Source organism: Armigeres subalbatus, chromosome 2 (assembly GCF_024139115.2).
Source record: "Armigeres subalbatus isolate Guangzhou_Male chromosome 2, GZ_Asu_2, whole genome shotgun sequence".
Taxonomy (NCBI): Eukaryota; Metazoa; Arthropoda; class Insecta; order Diptera; family Culicidae; genus Armigeres; species Armigeres subalbatus.
In genome coordinates, this window is record NC_085140.1 from 49,502,349 (window position 1) to 49,521,471 (window position 19,123).

At 41.1% G+C, this 19,123-nt stretch overlaps 1 protein-coding gene across 9 annotated transcripts in view; it reads right to left on the reverse strand.

Moving 5' to 3' along the window:
* LOC134218558 (talin-2) overlaps nt 1–19,123 on the reverse strand; it is a 192,875-nt gene that overhangs the window by 13,066 nt on the left and 160,686 nt on the right. For 6 of the 9 annotated variants that reach the window (XM_062697702.1, XM_062697696.1, XM_062697700.1 and 3 more), the window contains 2 exons: nt 15,032–19,066; nt 14,780–14,970 (listed from right to left, as the gene is read on the reverse strand). In XM_062697702.1, the coding sequence (XP_062553686.1) occupies nt 14,780–14,970; nt 15,032–19,066 (4,226 nt within the window). The other 3 variants (XM_062697705.1, XM_062697703.1, XM_062697704.1) reach the window with 3 other exon arrangements.

The following is a 19,123-nucleotide window of genomic DNA, read 5'->3' on the forward strand; positions in this document are numbered from 1 at the left end:
TCTTTACAACTTTGTTGTACGAGAAAGGGAAAACATGTTCGATGCTATTTCGATGGAGTGTAGTTCAATTAATTAAAACCTAGATTAATCTACAAAACTACTGTTCTTGTGTATTTTTAAAAGTATAATAAGAAAATAACGCTAAAAGGTCAAAATAGCACTTTATGGGAATTCCAACCATCGCTTCATAATCATATTTCGATCAACCCTCTTCGTTTGAAATACTTTTCAGTACATATAACACAGCACAGAACAGACAAAAAACAATTAATTAATAATTTACCTACGAGTTTTCGACGACCTTAATCAGACTATAAAACGGTTACATTGCGTTGTGCGCTTCTACATTTTGATTTCAAACTATCGTTTCAAATGTGAAATTAAAATCTATTTCTATAAATCAAAGGCTGAGACGTTACCAAATGGAGGAACGAGGGGTGGCTCAAACAACAACAAACTCCAGGGTAAGGTGCAAACGTGAAACGCGTGATTGGTTCTTGGATTATGTATTATTTTATTCATAAGCGAATGAGTATTCCATTTGAATGTTTATTAAATGTGAGTCTTACATCTAGAGTAATATATAAGGAGGGCTACACTGTATCGTCTACTCTAAACAATCGTCAATAGTTTAAGGAGATATGGCACTTAAGCTAACGAGTAATGTGCGTGTGGTTCGTTCGCAAATCGACTAAAAGACGCCGTCAAAGAGTGTCGGTGCGGTGGACAGCACCCTTAAAAACTCCTCTTCCTGATCGGAAAGCCACCAAGCGGTGCCCGCCCTAAACGCCAGTGCATCCTGTAGTGCCGCCTAGATAACCAATCGAAAGTGGAAAATCGATATTTACTGCGTTCAATTTAAATCATTTCAATTTCGTAATCAGTCGTGTTCATAGGTTTCAGCACGCGCGCGCACACACACACATACAAACGCGAGCGGATTCGGTTACAATACTTATCACGTCAAAACGCAACAGAAGACGGATTCAAAAAGTGCTCCTCTCTCAGAACTTTCCAACCCACGATGACGACGTCGTGGAGAACGATGATACCGCAGTCGAGGACGACTGCGTCGACGACTTGGTGGAGCCTTGTCTACCCTCGCGGTACTCGTGGACTTGCGAGAGACAAAGTTCCCTGATCATCTGTGGAAAGAAGCGTAACGGAAAGTAGATGTTGATGAGCGATCATGAGTCGTTCAAGCTCTGCCGACAGTAGCCATAGCGGAGAAGTCCAACGCACCCATAGGCACTGCGCCCAGAAGTAATGTAAGTGCACCGCAGTCAATGCCATCACTACACACTAGTCCGAGGAAGGTTAGGAGAACATTTTTGATCCCGCTCCTGTTGGTGGCAACTCCATTCCATTGTTGAGCTTTTTGGGTTATTGTGCGCTACTTTGAACTGGTTTTAATCATATCTACAGGATGCGGTTAGACCTAAACTCGTCATAGGTAGAGTTGACACTACGGATACGTTTCTGTTAGGGATGCGAATTTACATAAATTCGTTCGAAGCTACGGTGCTGATTTTTACAGCATGCACTGGCGTTCTATTTTCCAGGTCCCCTGTACAAAAACATTCGCAAGCTTTAGGTAGAATATTCGAAGGATGCAATCGGGTGGGCAGCGGACATGCACTGTTCACGGAGGATATTCGGAGGGAGCTTAGAGATATCTGGAAGCGGACCTACTCATGCTGTTAGTTGTTGCTATTTGGAGATAAGTTTTTAAACCTGTATTTTATGTCTAGTTTGGATTTAAGTGCCATATCTACTTACTTTATTGATGTCGTCAAGGGAAGATCGATATACTTGATCACTTGGGAGACTAAATAATTCCCCTGTTTGAAACAGATTTTTAAAATTCGTAACATAAATACGAAAGGTATTTATGAAGTGATTCATAGTTTATGAGAAAATAAGCAGTTTGTTCTTGCTAACCTTTAAGGAGATGGACAAAAAGCAATCAAGCTATCTCCTCTTTGCATTGTTCTATAAATAAATTTGGAAGTATATATGGCCGGGGTGCTGCCAAATCGCACCAAGCGCCAAAAACCGAAAAACCGAGAAAAATTGCTTACGTAATTAGTGTACGGCCCCTTAAACCAAAACAATGTATCATTTAAACTCGGGAGATATTTCCGAAGAAAATTGGGACAACTTTCCATGCACATTCGGAAGAATTTGCCGAAAAAATTAAAAAAAAAATCCGTTGGAAATCGGAAGAATTTGATCAACGAAATTAGGAAGAATTATTCTTGGAATTTCAAAAAATTCGCTTTGAAAATTCTGAACAATCATTTTCAGGTGACCAGTGTTTCCACAACGGTGATATTTTCCATTGAACTTTTCCTGCTTCTTGCCACGACCGCTAACAAAGGCTGCCGATTTTTCTTCCATCGAGTAGTCCGCTTGATCAGCACGTGAGCAGTTATCCTCATCGATATTCTTCAGAACAGTCACAAACTCACAAGTAGATCGTATCTGTCTGGCAGCTTTAGGAACAGCTGAAAAACCAAATCGTTTTGGAACCGCAGACTTGAGCTGTCCAGCTCGTCGAACGCTACAGGCCAGCTGTTCGCACAAGAGAGTCTAACTCGCCATGGGCTTTTTCACAAACGCGTCCTCCATGAATGTTTTCCACATTTCTTTTGACGTCATTTTATCCCGTACGATTCCAAGGCACTCATCGCCAATGAATCCAACCTACAATAACTTGGCATTCCGGTCCATCTTCATGAAATTGTTGTACCATGCTCTGCAGGAGCGTCTTATGTGTGAGTGCATCTGCTCGTTCGGTGACTTCCAACAACAAATAAACTCAAAGACACCAGTTTCGAAATTTGTTCCGTTCAACTGAGGGATACCAGTACCATCCTTTACTGAAGAACTCATAACCTGAGAAACTTATGTCGAATTCGTTTTTAAACCTGGGTCAGTGCCAACCCGAACCCTGAATAAAAAAACATTTTCAGTTCCATCTGTCATTGGATATGTTGGTGTGCGTAGCATCGTGTTTGTTTTGATTCGAAACATATGATCCAGGACATCCAGTGCACTGGCAGTGCGTTGGCGTTGACTAATCAGATCATGATAAATAAATATGTTTAAGTGCGTTAACTGATTTTTGCGGATAGTGGAATTTACTTTTGGGTGGATATAAACAGGGAAACTGCTCCTGGAATTCATCTCATGGCTCCGATATTCATCCCATCAAAAACAAAGCAATGGAAAGGAATTTGGATTGTTTATTATTTTTGGGATTTTTCTCAACAGTGAGCACAAATGTTGACAAAAAGAGGCGACGAAGTTGGTGCTGCATTTCTCTGTTTCCCGTTGAGATGAATATATGTTCAGTGAGTTGGAGATCGGAACAGTTCCCCTATTTAATTATTTTCAATAATCCTGTGCACATTTTTATACCAAGAATTCCGTATTTTCCGTATTTCCGTAAATTCATCTATTTCTGCAAAAGTTTTTTTTTCGGAGAACACTCAGAAGCATGTAATAAAAATTCTCCAGGATTCGCTAATTTTTTTTCCTCGCTACCTCTCCTGATTTTCCGCCGGATTTTGGGCCCGTGCATTTTCAATTTTCAAGAATCTCCCGGAGGAATGGCTCAAGGTACTTCCGGGGGAATTTATGTACGAAACTTGCGGAGCAATTCCTGAAGGATACTTCGAGTAAATTCCTGTATTCTAGAAGGATTTCCTGAAGGAATTTCCAAATTAGTTCCTGGAGCAACTTCCAGAGAAAATCCTGGAACAATATTCAAAGATATTCCTAGAGGAATTTTAAAAGGAATTGATCTCGAAAGGATCCCTTGGAAAAATATGGAGGTGTTCTTGAAAGATATCGCCAAAAATTCAAGAAAGAATTATTGAAAGAATTTCTGAAGTAATTTCTGGCAGAATTCCCGAAGAAAATTTTGAAACGCACGAAAGAGAAATCCTGCATAAGAAATAATTCTATTTGGTATTCCTCAAATATATTTTTCTGACAATTTTTAGCGGATTTTGTGAACGGGTTTCAAGGGGAATTCCCAAACTACATAATTCCATCCACCGACCTAATTTAGGACATCATCTGTTAGGAAAACTGAATGAACTTATGAATACATAACTTTCCTAACAATTATTTTTAAAACTGAATCTGGACAACATTACCGGATTAATTTCATTTTAAACTACAATAACAAATATCACAAAATTCAACGAAAAAATATTTTCAACGCGTATTTTATTTTAATAAACAGATAGTTTCGTTTCTCCCTTCTGCTTGTTTATTCCGCCCAGTCCCACCCACCCACGTGGTTTTGACAGTTGTAGTACAGTTGTATTGGTGAACCCGGTGCGAAACCGTGAAACAACACAGTGCGAACCCGACAGCTTTGGGGTTGGAACTAGTGCGAACCTAGTTCCAACCTGAGCGAATAAAAAAACACTTTGACAGCACTTAGGTTGGAACTGGTTCCAACTAGGGATCCTACATTCAGAGATATGCGAAAGCGGCCATCTTGAGCCAATCGAGCATTGAGAACTGTCAAAATCTGAGCCAAATGGACATCGTTATTGTTGCAGATCGAAAGGTATTGCGATTTTGGTGAAATAGATTTTATGAAAAGTTTTATCGAATGAACAATTTGTTTTGCTTTCGTAAGTAAAAGTAATCTAGTTGATGTCTTATATCGTGTTCATTCGTATTGCTCTTTAATTTTAGCGAAAATGCACTGCTAGAGGATAGACAAAATAATCAAAAAGTGTCTTCGAATGTAAAGTCATGTGCAAGCCTAAACATTTTTCACTGCGGCAAGTGCTGGCAGCGTTTGTTTACGAAAGTAACAGCGTTGCTAAATCGTCTGGAAAAGTATTCGCACATCTCTTAATATAGGATCCCTAGTTCCAACCTAGGTTGGAACTTTTTAAAAACGAATTCGACATTAATTTCAGCCGAAAGAAAAAAAAGACACTGAACTTAATTTTTGTTCCACTTCGTGACCTTTCACTTGACCTGGTAGCCTGAGAGCATTATTATCGGTCGCGAGCATTTTATTCATTTTAATCAATATCATTTTAGTTTCGTCACTCGTTTCCGTATCGGTCACTATTTTCGGCTCTCAATTTGGTTCCTGTATTCCGTACTCAGGGATGCCAGATACAATTTTTAAATATCTGTATCAATATCTGCAAAATGTCTGTATTTGTCTGTACGGAGTTTAAAAGGTACAGGAATTAGAAAAATGTTTAAAAATCATGCACTTTTGACGACGTAGAATATCGAGGTTTCAATAATCAAAAAGTCTGTGTAAGACTTAGTCGAGTCATGAACAAGATACTGAAGACAAGTAAGGTTACTGTTGAGGTCGAAATACGTTTTTTGGTATTTACTGTAAAGTTACGATCAAGTGATGGAATTAAAAGGGATAATACCACTAATACTATCTCCTCTTATGCCAAGTGAAGATATTCCACTACAAAGCTCTGAATAATGTTCTTATCAATATATATGTTGTTACATTAGCATAAATAGAACATAACTGAATGTCGTAACCGAAAACCAAGAACGCCAACACCGTGCGTGCAATCCGCTCAAGGTTCGCCAACAGAATGACTACTTTTTTTCGCAATCATAGAATCCGAACTTCATGCAAGTTCAACGAAAACCAACACTCCCACTTGCTGGTTCGTAGCACATCGCTTATTTCATTCATTCCGCTGTGCACCCTTCATTATCCTTCTCTTTCTGTCTGACGTTGCCGTTATTGTTTTGAATGATGCATAGTCTGCGCAGTGCTTGCATCCTAAAATCGCCACACACACACATTCGCAACCATACGTTGTTCCATTTCCTTCGTTACTTGTCTACACGCTATTCTGAGATTACCCAGTGACTGGGTAGAATTCTCTCATTTTTACGACCTCTGTGGAGTTGTCAAAATCTGGGTAAATCAATTTTTCTTCGACGAGTAAAATCTACCCAGACTTGACTAAACGGTAATTTGAAAATTTTCGCAAGTTCAAAATGGCGCGTGTGTTCTGATTTTGCACGTGAAGGTTTTTGGGCGTATAAGCTTAAAAGTACATACAGCGGAAATGGAACAGCTACGAAATTGTTTGGATAGCGAAAGTTATCAGCGACTCGTTGGTAAGTATATATTTTTCATACCAGTTTTGAAGAAATCGTATCGAATTTCCATTATTCAGGCATTAAGTGCCGCCTTCCTGGCTGCCAAATGTTTGTCGTTGGTGACGAACAACTTTATAAAAAAACATTTGAAATCGGATCACGATGTTCGCTGCAGCAAACGGAAGAACGAAAAGTGCCCAACAATCTGCAAAAGTATCAAGACGTTTTCTCTGTTCTGTTATATAACTCTTCAGAATAGCTCCCGGAAGTGCGTTAACGAAGTGCCAACTTAAAGGAGGCCATTGCAGCCGAGAAAATGTAACACCATTGCTTGTTTATTACACTATTTACCATTGCTTGTTTATTACTACCATTTGCGTCAATAGATTGACACGTTGTGAAACGATCTGTATCATCAATGAATGCGCTAATTCGATTTGATTAAATATTATTTTGAACGTGATGTAGAAAAAATAGCATCTAAACGTAAGTCATGTAATCGAACTGGATCTGCGTCATTTAGGATACTAAACTGTTAGTAAAATACGAAAGAATAAAAATATATATAAATCAAATAAACAAATGTAACAGTATATTTTACTACCGGTGATCCAAATTGCCCCAATCATTCGCCTTCATTTACTGTAAGTTATTTATTAGTGGTTCCCCAAAATCTGTTAAAATGGGTAAAAACAACCCATATCTGAAACTTTAATCAATCTGGGTAGATTTGACTCATTTTGGGCGAGAATATTGCTTACCCAAAAATGGGTAAGGGGGAATTTACCCATTTTTTGGTAGCTGCCCTTTCTACAAGACTGAGTGATTTTTCACCCAAAAATGGGTAGCTCCAGAATAGCGTGTACATCTGTCTACATCAGCATCGCCATCATCATCATGATACTGGTTCAAAACTAGTTCGACAATCGAAATGATCCAGAACTCAAACTGAAATCAATCAACACATATGATCTAAAATTCATTGCCTACACTGAAAGAAGCGGCATAGTAATATTGACCAAATCGAGGGTAAAATTAAAAACATTTTACCACTTGATTTGTGCAGACTACACATAACGCTTGAATCTACCATGAATACAGGTAATTTTACTATGCTGTCTTTTTTGACATTTCATGTCGGTTTGACTATACCTTCTTGTTAAATATACCATGTGCAGACGTAAATATTGCAGTAAATTTTACTATGCGTATTGCGTGGCCGTAGTAATAGTAACAACACACATTTTTGTTTCCATTTAGAGTAAATTAGCATTTTATATATTTCATTATAAAATTAGCATAAATCGAGTTGAAGATGAGGGGGCGAGGCTTTTCCATAGTTTAACTTTTGCATGAATCACTCGTCTGGCGGATATTTTTTGAAAAAGGTCGTCGCGGAATTGCATTTCTATTTAAGTGGATCCGATTCCGATTCATCCTTCTTGTCCTCTCAGTGAAACCAGAAGTTAGGGATATTGTGAGCAAGCCAGCTGCTAGGCCAGCAATATTTGTATCTATGCAAATGGTTTGATGCAACTCGAGATCCAGGTTGAGATGTAAGAAGAAAAATCTTCCTGCAAGTGATGGCTTTCGACTGCTCGCTGAAGGCAAATTTAAACTCCCTAAAATGGTGTTAAGTCAGATGCTTATCTTATTGGAAAGAACACAACTAACTCACCTTCCAATTCAGCTATAGCGGATTTCTCTTATAAAAATAACTTCCATTTTCTGTGGGTATGCTAACGAGTTGGAAAAGCGAATAAAAAATCCTTTCCGGAAAATAAAACAGATGGATGCCTTCAAAGAGTAATCGTTAATGCTGACTGCCGAGAACTGTCGAAAATACTATTCTATTTGTGACATTTTATAGTAGAACCAAAACAATTCTAGTTATAATAAGAATCTCTATAGTTAATATTACTATGTTCTGTTATGGTAAAATTGAGAATGTTTCCGCTTTTAATTTTACTATAAGATTGTTTTCAGTGTACTACATCTACCACACTGAAAATCCATTGGGAAGTCCAAAAGTGTTCGGTTCGAAAGAGAGGCACAGAGAGAATAAATCCGTTTGGAAACCCAAAGAACGGAATTGACATCTTCTGGGTTCACAAACAGAGAAGCTTTGGTCTTTCAAACTTGTTTGGGCTTCCGAACGGAACTCTTCTTGTGCTTTTGAACAGAATTCTTTTGGCTTCCGAACGGAATCTTTATCGGCTTTGGAATCCCAAAAGGATATCCCTTGTACAGAACCAGAAAAAAAATCCAATCAGAAACCCAGATGGCTCCTGAAGAATTTTGTTCAAAATCCCAAATAATTTCGTTCGGAAACCCAGAGAAAGAACTGGATCATTTTGGGCTTCAGAATGGATCAATTTGGACTTCTAAATGGAATCTTTTTAGGTTTCCTAAAGGAATCGAAGAATCTTTCCGTTTGAAATTCTAAAAGAATTCTGTTTGGAACCCAAAAGGGATCCCGTTCAGAAGCTTGAAAGGCTCCGCTCGGAATTCCAAAATGATGCCGTTTGGAACCCTCATAGAATTCCGTACGAAATCCCCACAACGATTTCGTTTGAAAACCCAAAATGGTTTAATTGGAAAGCCCAACAGGATTCTGTTTGGCAGTCCAAAGTTTTTAAAAACTGAATGTCTGTAAAAGTCTGTAACTTCAATCAAAAGTCTGTATAATGTCTGTAATCTGTATGAGTCTGTATGTCTGGCATCCTCGTTCCGTACCGGTGACGTTTGACAGTTGACAGTTTATCAAATAGCAGCGCTCTTACCGCGCTACCAAATTTGGTCAGCTGTCAGTCGCGCTACTATTATAGCAGCGCGTTTAGTAGCGACCGGTAAATTGTCAAGTAATGATACTGAGCTGCCAAACGGCTAATACTCGCGCGCGATAATCTTGCTCTAATACCTACTAAAGATTTGGTTTTTCTCAATCTCAACACGTGATCAAGATAGAGGTGTGCGCCGGTCCGTAAATCGGCGGTGGCGACGTTTGTCAGAATTTTGGTCGGTGGCGACGGCGTTTTCGGTGTCACGCCGAAAGTCATTTTAACCGGCGGCGGCGTGAGTCGGCGTGGTGATTTTTTTATAACGTTCTCGAAGATTTTTTTTTTTTCATTTTTTCGGAACATTTTCAAGCCAACAACGGGAGCATCTTTTCCAGCATTTTCTACACTGAGGAAAATGGACGTACGATTTTCAATAAAACGCCTTATGGAAATTTGCCACAAGGAATCAATATGTTGCCTTATGAATGATGATTTTCATTTTAAAAAAGTGAAGTGCGGCAGACTGGGTTCGAACCATGGACGTCGGGGTCGGGAGGCCAGAATGTAGACCACACGCCCATCCTCGCTTGGGTATTCGAAGAGGTAACTGCGTATAAGAAGCACTGTTGGTGGAATAATCAGTCGAATATTCATAAGGCGCCAGTTATGAATTTCGATAGTCCAGTTCGCTGAGTGTACAGGAATAGCTGCCTTTGATCATTTGGCCGCGGAATATTAATTGCAGGCGCTTTGAATTTTCCTGGATTCCATTTTTTTCTTGCAATGCGTAATAATTGAATAGGTATGGATCGTTGATCCGATCTATGATAAAAAAATAAAACGTGTATCCAAAAGAATTCCTGGATATTTCACGAAGCAATACCTGAAGAAAGCTAAGAATTAATTTGGGAAATCAATAAGGTTTTACTTTTAAAAACTTTTGAGAATTCCCTCGGAAATTCTTCAGGAATGTATTAAAAACTACAAAATAATTAAGAATTTCCAAACAGTTTCTGGAAGAACTTTCGTAGAAACTTCTGGATCAATTTTCAAAGGAATTTTTGGATGATTTTCCAAAGGAATCACTCAAGACGTGTCCTAGGAATTATTAGCGTAATTTTCAAAATTATTCCTGGGGGAATTTCCAAGATGAGTCCCCGAATGAATTCCTGGAGGAATTTCAAAAGCTAATTCAGGAGGAATTTCCGAAAGGATTCTTTAAAGAATTCCCGCGGAAGAACATGGAGGGACTTTCAAAAAAAAACTAAAGGAAATTGTAAAGGATTTTTCAATGGATTTCCGAATGAAAATCTACAAAAAAATAGAAGCCTGAGAACAGATTTATATTTTTTTGAATTTTGTCGCCAAATTTTTGTATGGGTGACTAATGGGGGAATCAAGTGTCCCCATATTGAAGCAATATCTTCAAATCCAAATATCCTAAAACTTTGATGGAATGTTGACATTTTCATCAGTACAGATCATTAAACATCCCAATTAACCAAAGAGCTATATATGCTTGCAAATAATACAGCCATTAAAGTTGACTTAAAGTGGAAAAAGGCCCTTTTACGACCGAAATAATGCTTCATTACCTTGACATGTTGAAATAAAACATAAGTAATGCATCGCTGCATTTGTGATGCTGAACTAGTATATCGTTGCTTGACAGTTAATGAATAAATGCATCTTTACATCGTTAAAACTGATCTAATGTAATTAGCATTTAATATGCTGATCTATGATTGATTACATGCAACAATTAATGCTTGGTGGTTACTTGGGATATTTATGGCTTTGTGCTGTAAAAAAAAGAAAACCATTTGGTCATTGCTATAAAAAGTTGTTCAATTTTTGCGTGGCCAATAAAAAAATCTTTAGGAAGGTCAAAACAAACAAACCGCCCTGCAGAATAAATAAGGATGCCAATCCAAAAAATAATTCAACACATAAAGGTCATTTGCCTATTTGCCTATACTAAAAAATACGCTAGAACAAAACTACTTTGGTGCTCGATAAAACAGGGGGTGATCAAGTTACCCCGGGGATCAAGTATCCCCACCTTCCCCTACCTGAAAAAAAAACTGAAAAATCAGGAAATTTTATTTTTACAGATGAGTAGACATCTTGTTCCACTAAAATTCATACTTTATAAGTGAAATTTTCAAATTTCCTCGGAAAATGTGCGGAAGGGTGGTCTACCAAATGACATTTTCGACCAAATAACTTTAGACTAGATGGGAAATGATGTGCTCGGTCAAACTACATGTTCGGCCTAACAACTTTCGGCCTTGTGGATTTCGGCAAAATTACTTTCTGAAAAACAACCCTCCTAGGTTCAAAAATTATATTTCAGCGAGAAATTCTTCGGAATTCCCTCTCACAGTTTTTCAGTCAGAATTTCAACGGTAATTATCAAGGAAATCGTTGGTATTTTCACGAAAAAATCACTGGAGTTCCAACGTGATGATGTGGGCATCATTCGGGATAGTCTACGGCAGGGCCGGATGTAGCCGGAAGGGGGCCCGGGGCCATGCTACCCCCCCACCTCCCTCCCATAAATCCGGCCCTGGTCTACGAAAATTTGACTGAATTTTCGAAATTTCCACGGAAAATTCAGCGGGCTTCTTCAAATTTGAATCGGCGTGGAAAAAATAGATCAGCGGCGTGACAAATTTTAAACGGCGGCGCGCCGATACAAAAATGTTGTCGGCGGCGGCATGCCAAAACTGTGGGCGCACACCTCTAGTTCAAGCATTCATTGAAAAGTCTTTGCCTGCTGCGATTTCAAATTCAAAAACTATCACATAGCGAAATAATGTTCGATTCAAACATATTGTTGCCCATATTCAGAGCCGTAGCGTGGACTCCCGGCGCCCTTGGCGAAATCTTTTTTGGGCGCCCCTCTCGTATTAAGGAAAAATGTGCAATGTTTCACAATCCAATAACATTTTGAATCTCACCTTAAAGTTTTATAAATTTTTATTGACGAAATTTTCTTCACTATGTTGACTCATCTTGTAGAACAATAAGATTAAAAAGTTTAGTGGATTGAAGATGCTTCATATAACAAGCAATATAAAGCCTGTCCACGTTAAGAAGTCAGATAATGTTCAATTCATTTGTCGCCATTTCATCAGTTTGGACGAGAGCTAAAACATGCTGAAAGCAGCGGGCGAAGAGATTGAGCTGTCATGTAAATAGTTCGTCTCGGTGGTTGGTAAAAATGTTTAAAAATCACGTTGGATGATGGGTGTCCGACATTTAACATGGACAGGCTTTATTAGGCGGTATAACCCTGGAAAGTTTTTAAATTTTGTGACCTTTTACACTAATTTGCAAAATATGGTAAGAGCTTGGTAGAGTCGTGGACAATTCTGGATCCTCGTATGAAATCTGTTGGAACATCCAGGCTGAAAGATCATTAAAATTGCTGAAAGTTATTTACTTACAGCTCATAGTGTTCTAAGGGCTGTTTCTTGCTCTTAGTGGAAGGAACTGACGTACTTGCAAATACATAGCAGAGAAAAGAGATGTGAAAATCATGACAAATCATATACTAATGTCCAATGGTTGGAACAAGAAAATCCAACTCTGAAGTGGATTGATGAAGTGGTTCGATCGATGATCGAAATCGCTATCGGATTTAGGAACAAGAAATGGATGGATATGGATGTTGGGTCAATAACATCCAACTTTGAAGTAGTCGGAATCGACATCGGAAGCAGGAGGGCCAAGAAGTGAGGAAATGAGGCTATGAATGCTTTGATAGCACATGCCTTGGCTCATGTTGTATGTATTGCGGATAAATTTTGCTAATCTATGAGAGCTTTGATAAATGATAACCAAAGTAGTAATGCAATTATATTTATTGAACGGCTACTCAGTCTTGCAATTATTACAATGAGTTTTTTTTATTTGCCAGACGTTTCGACACGGGGATTGTGTCTTTTTCAAGGGGAAAATATTTTTGTTGTTTGTCCCTTGAAAAAGACACAATCCCCGTGTTGAAACGTCGGGTAAATAAAAAAAAACTCGTTGTAATAATTGCAAGACTAAGTAGCCGTTCAATAAATATAATTCAAACGCACAGTCGATCCATAATCAGTAGTCATTTAATCAAGGCACATTATCACTGCTTATCGTAATGCCGCCAGGTCAAAGCGTCCATGATGATATATTTTCGGACTAAATGAAGTTTTTCTGAATGAAATGAGAGTTGTCTCAAATCTACACCATCCTTACCTTTACCTCATCCCGATATAAGTCATTAGCGCAAAAGGTCTTTTACAATTTTGGTCAACACCTGTGGCAGTTTGTGCCCGAAAATGGCAACAATCCGATCTACAATTTTCAAATAACTTTTTGAATAAGTACAAGTATAAGTATTCTAGACTTTTTCTTGGCCCCTTGTAGACGGTTCCAAAAGGCTCAGAGAAACCGAAAGGGCAGTCAAAGTTAAGGCCAAATCATTCGACTTGTTTATTTGAGATAGAAGAAAGATTAGATTTCTTGAAATTTTTCCGCCATAGACCTTTAGATTTTATGGTCGGTTTGTTATTATTTGGCCATGTAACGAATAAAATTGTTCTGTTTCCCATACCGTGATTCTTGATTCTGGCGCCCCCTGAGGGCTGGCGCCCTTGGCGGGGGCCAACCCGGCCAACCCCACGCTACGGCGCTGCCCATATTGATTGCCTACTTCGATTTCAGTACCTACCGAAGTTGCTATGCGGCAATGTTTATTTTTGAATTTCACAAATTTTAATTTTAAAGCTTAGGTACTTTATACTTGATGCACATTTATTAAATATGTTTCCTTAGAAGCGCTATAAAAGTGATTCAATGTAAACGAGCTTTGACGTTTACGATGAATCTCTTTTATTGATTCCCATTCTAAAACATTTAAAAAATCAAATTGTGCAAAGAAGCTCTGAAAAATTATAGAAATTGATCCTATTGAGTTTTGTGTTGAGAACTCATATGGGATACTAAATTACCGCGCATAAAGAAGACATAAACAATAAGTATTATAGCACTGTTTTGTTCAGTTAAAAAAAAAAAAAAAAATAATGTTGATACGAATTGAATTGAAGATTCTTCAATGAAATCAAGTTTAAATAGAATCTTCAAAAATTAAACCGTTATTGTGTTCGTAGGGAGGCATCTGAGGTATCACACTTAAGCTCAAGCCGAAAACTAAACAAACTGTGAAACTATGAAACTATAATTTTCTCTTGAAGCATTCTCAGACAGTCAGTATCTGCATCCGATTATCAGTAAATTACTAATCAGCTGTTATTGAACCAATGTGAAACACAAATCGAGATGACATATCATTTAATCTCAGTCTTGAACCTTAATTTTTGAAATACAAAAAAAATGACACTGTTTTGGATTTATTGCTTTAATCGTAAGCCGTTAATTGAGATTAGCGTTCAACTCAATTCTACTGCAACCAATTCAATTCGTTTCCAAGCGTTAAGCGGTATTAGAATCGTTATATTTTCGTTTCATAAATACTTTATGAAGCTCTGTTTCAAATTAGTCTCCTGGATTACTTATGGTTATTCGACTGATTATATTGGTATTAATCAAATACAAATAACTTATGCGATCACCGAAATAATAATAATATTAATCACAACATTTGAACTGACAGCTCAGCAGCGATTCCAATAAATAGTTTCCAATTAACATATGAGCAAAATTATCACATCAGTTGTTTAGTGGTAGATTCAAGAAAGTATTAAACGAAATTGTGAAACAAAGAAAGTGGGTTGTGTAGGTTCGGAAACAGAAGAATAAGGAGAAACAGGACGAGATGAAAGAAATGGAAAATAAAAATAAACGAATACGAAAAAACAACATACCTTAGCGCTATCTTTCAAATCATTCATAGCCGGGTCGTTAATGGGTTTACCAGATGCAAGCTTAGTAGCGTTTATTAGCTCACCGAGTGCTGCAGCGACATCTTTCACCGCGTTCATCACCATCACTTGCGAGTCCGGTTGGTTGGAACCGAGTGAGGCCGCTCCGTGCTTGACCGCCTCCGCTAGTTGCACTGAAATTATGTTCAGTTTAAATTATAGCCCCAAATAGACGTTGCCCAAATAACCACTTACAGATAGTTGCGACAGCATTCTGGGCAGCGGCCGCGAGCTGATCCTGCGTTCCGGCAGCTCCTGCCACCAGAATCTTGGTGTCCTCAACCAGAGCCTTGGCGGTCTTCAGAATGTGCTCACGGTGATCGGAGAACTTGCCCTCCTCCTCGGAGTGAAGTGTTCCAGCCGTTGCGAACATGATGGTCGTATCTAGATCGCTGATGATGGCCGACACCGTGCTGGAAGCATTGATGCACGCCTGTGTTCCACGGGAACCAGCCTGAAGAGCAGCCAGCACCTGCGAAACCTTTTCCGAAACATCGCGAGCTCCGCGGGAGATTTCCACCAATCCGGAGCTGTCGTCCTTACGAATACCGGCTGTCGATTGGATCAGAACGTTCACGGATCTTCCAAGATCGGTTACCGATTGACGAATGCGAATGGCTACGTCCGGTGATGTGGTCATAGCCGAAGCACCGATAGAGTCCTGCGCCAGTTGGGTGTAGTGGTGAGTCATTTCAACGGATAGTTGAGCCAGTTTTGACGGATCGATTGCAGCCTTGGCGTTGATCTCATTTGCATAGCGGGCGATTTCCTTAGCCGATTGAACCATACGAGTCTGGTAGTCCACAAAAGTGTCATTGATGGAAGCGCCTAAGAACGACTGACGTTTGTCGGTGATGCGGGACATGGAACGAGAAATTTGTTCCATCAATCCCGTTACCACTCCGTTTTCTGTAGAGAGGCGTTCTACCGTGGCGTTGAGTTCCTGAATTGCTTCACGGGTAGACTCAACAGCTTCATCTAATTCGGGATGGAGATGAGAAGCACGAGGATTTCCTCCCGAGTTCTTGGCAACCTGAACCAGTTGGGAGCAACATTCTACAACGGACTTAACCTGATCGATGAGCACCGTTTGTTGGCCAGAATGTACCACGTGCGAGCAAGCTCCGATCACGCCATTGGTCAAAGGAACAATATGTTTGGCGATTTGATTCACCGCATGGCCCAAACTTTCGGCGTTTTTCTTCGCAGATGATTTGATGGGTTCCAAGCGATCGATCAGTTCCGATGCCGCATTTAAAGATTGATTGGTAAAACCTTGCAAGTTGTTTTCTTTACGCTGAGGAAGGCCATCAACACCCACTGCCAATGCGGCTGAGTTCAGATCCCTCGAACAGGCCTTCAACACTTCGAGTACTTGATCGCACTGTAACTGTCCTGGAGCTTTCTCACGAATGCTGGAAGCTAACTTTTTAATACTCTCGGAAACATTGCGGCTATGAATGGCCAACTGTTGCCACACCGGAGGATCAGTAGGAGTCATGGCCAAAACCTTGGCCGTCTTCACCATATCTACTGCGCCATCCAAAATTCCACGTCCAGCATGTAGGATCGGTTCCTGAGCCTTTCTTCCCTCCGTGGATATTCTTGGCGGAATCGAAATAAATTCTGGCGAGTTGGCAAATTGACACAGAGAAGACACCGCTTCCAACAAAGGTTCCGTTGCTCCAGCGCAGCGAGCTCGTGATACCGGGCTGTAATCCTTATCCAAAGCCTTGATCTCACGAACCAAATCAGCCGTCGAATTGGCAACCTCCTTCGCAGCCTGGACGAAATGACGCCTAGCCACCGGATTATTGGTCGTTGAACTAGCAATACGACAAGCGTTACACAAAGCCGAAGTGTGCTTCGCAATGATGGTAGCAGCCGAAAGGACCTGCTGCTGCGAGCTGGCTGGACCGCGCAAGACTTCGCAACTCTGACGAATTGCCTGTGACGCTCGAGCGAATTGGGACTGGTCTACCAATCCAGGACGACCTCCAACGCTCGTAGGGTTAGAAATACCGACCAGGTAAGCAGCTTGAGCCGCCGATTCAATCAACCCGCGAATCGAGTCAGACACGGAATCAACAGAGTGCCCGAACTCAACATGCTTAGACAGCTTGGCATTGTTGGCGATTCCAGTCATTCCGTCGCCCAGAGTGCGCGACTTTTCCATAACGGTGTCCAAGCAATCAAAGTATCCTTGATCAGTCAACGGTTCTTGAGCGGATTCCAGCAGTGGTCTCAAAGATTCAATGCTGCGAATGGCACTGTCACATTCCTTCTGTCCGGGAGCTGCTTGGGTACACACATCTACCAAGCGATTGATGCTCTCCGTCACCATACGAGCCGCCGAAGACAGTTCGTTCTTGGCGTTGGGCCTGTCCGGATCTCCAGCTACAAATTTGGCAGTTCCCAGCAAGGTTGCCGACTGATTGGAAACACCACGCAAGGAGTTGACAATCTCTTCGCGGGCTCGATCCTCAACGGTTTGACCAGCCATTTCCAATGTGACAGTCAAAAGCTCTTTGTAGGCATGATAGAAATCTTGACTGGTATTGGCCAATTTGATGGAGCTGTCGTACGAGTGTGCGACCTGACCACCAGCAACGTTCAAAGTTTCAGCGGCGCTTTTCAATTCATTCTGCAGTTGGCCATAGGCGCGGGTTGAAGGCGGGAACTCACCCGTATCCAGGATAGCTCGCAGATCTGCCATGTTTTCATAGGCTTCGTTTATATCTTTCACACCCGGGAAGCAGTCGATGGTTCTACCCAGTGAGCCTTTGGTCCGCTTCATTACCTGAACCAGTTGGTCTTGATTGTCTAGGTTTTGCAGCGTTTTCTGTGCTTCTTCGATCACCAGAATCGAATCAAGAATCACCTGATCAGCGCAGTCGACAACTCCGGGGTTCTTGGTTGTCGCTACCACCCCACGGACACTCTTGGTGTATTCCCCAAGTGCGAGGGCAGTGTCTCTTCCGGCCACACCAGCGTAGGTACGGTTACCTTGCTGAACAGCTGACATGAGTTGATAAAGGGAGGATTCCACGTTGTTGCTGGCTCCTGCTAGTTGTTTGAAGCAGCTGTCCGCCGTCTCACCGGGAAGAGGGCGCAAGTTGCCTTCTTGGCCTGCACGGCGAGTGTCATTCAGAACATTCCTCAAGTTACGCACAGCTTCCAGGGCGGCATCCAGCTCGTTGCCTCCACAGGCTTCCCTGGCACGGTGTGCTGCCGATCGTAGATCATGAATAGCGTGACTAAGGTTCAAGGCAGATCGGGACAATTGCTGTGAAGCGGCCGAATCCATTACGGTCGGTTGAAGGTCTCGAGCTGATTGGGCTACCTGTGCTCCTGGTTCCAGGAACATTTCAGCAGCATCGATCAAACCAAGTTGAGCATTGGGATCGTCCGGACGGGAAAGGGTGTTTTTGACTCCAGCGACCAGACGTGGAATTTGATCTGCCACGGTTTGACAATCTTGCAGTAGGATCGCCTTGGTTTGAACATCGTTGCTGTGGATTAGAGCGTTTTGTGCTGCAGTGATGCATTGTGTAGCAGTTGCGGCTGCATGTTTGGAACACTGTTCAAGACGATTGATGAGTCTGCGTTTGATTTCTGGGGTGTTGGCGGTAGTTGTTGTGATCACGCGAAGTTCCTCCGCAGCGATACGAAGTGATTCTTGATGACCGGAGTCGTGTGGGTTACCGGCGCATAATCGGGCTGCTTCTACCATTCTAGCGGTGGCATCGGCGAGCTGCTTGGCAGCTTCCAGCAGTTTTCGTTGTAGATTCGAATCCTCTTGACGTTCGGCTTCACCCTTGATGCTCTGAATCAGCATAGCAGTAGCTTTGCCCAGTTGTTGCGCTTGGCGAATCATTTCCTGTGGGTCTGAAGCAGAAACAAGAATATCCGTGGCAACCAAAACTTCTTCGACAGGGTTGTCATCGACGCGACGAGCCTTTTCACGTGAACTCAGCTTAATGTGTTCGAGAAGTTCGGCCAATGTCTTGGACACGTCCTTAGCGGCACTCATGAGGTCACCGCGTAGCTGTTGATTATCGGTGGCCTCATTGCAAACTTCAACAAGGTTGGCCACAGCTTTTGCCACTTCGCGGGCAGCTGATTCCAGTTGTTCACGACAAGCTGGACTCTGAATCGTTGGCGCAACGACGCGAGCGCATGCAACCAGCTGACTGGTGGCCAAAGCGCACTGACTGGCGGCAGCAATAACTGAAACAATGTTAGATAAGAATAAGTTCTGAGGCATGTAACAGGACTATAAAAAGT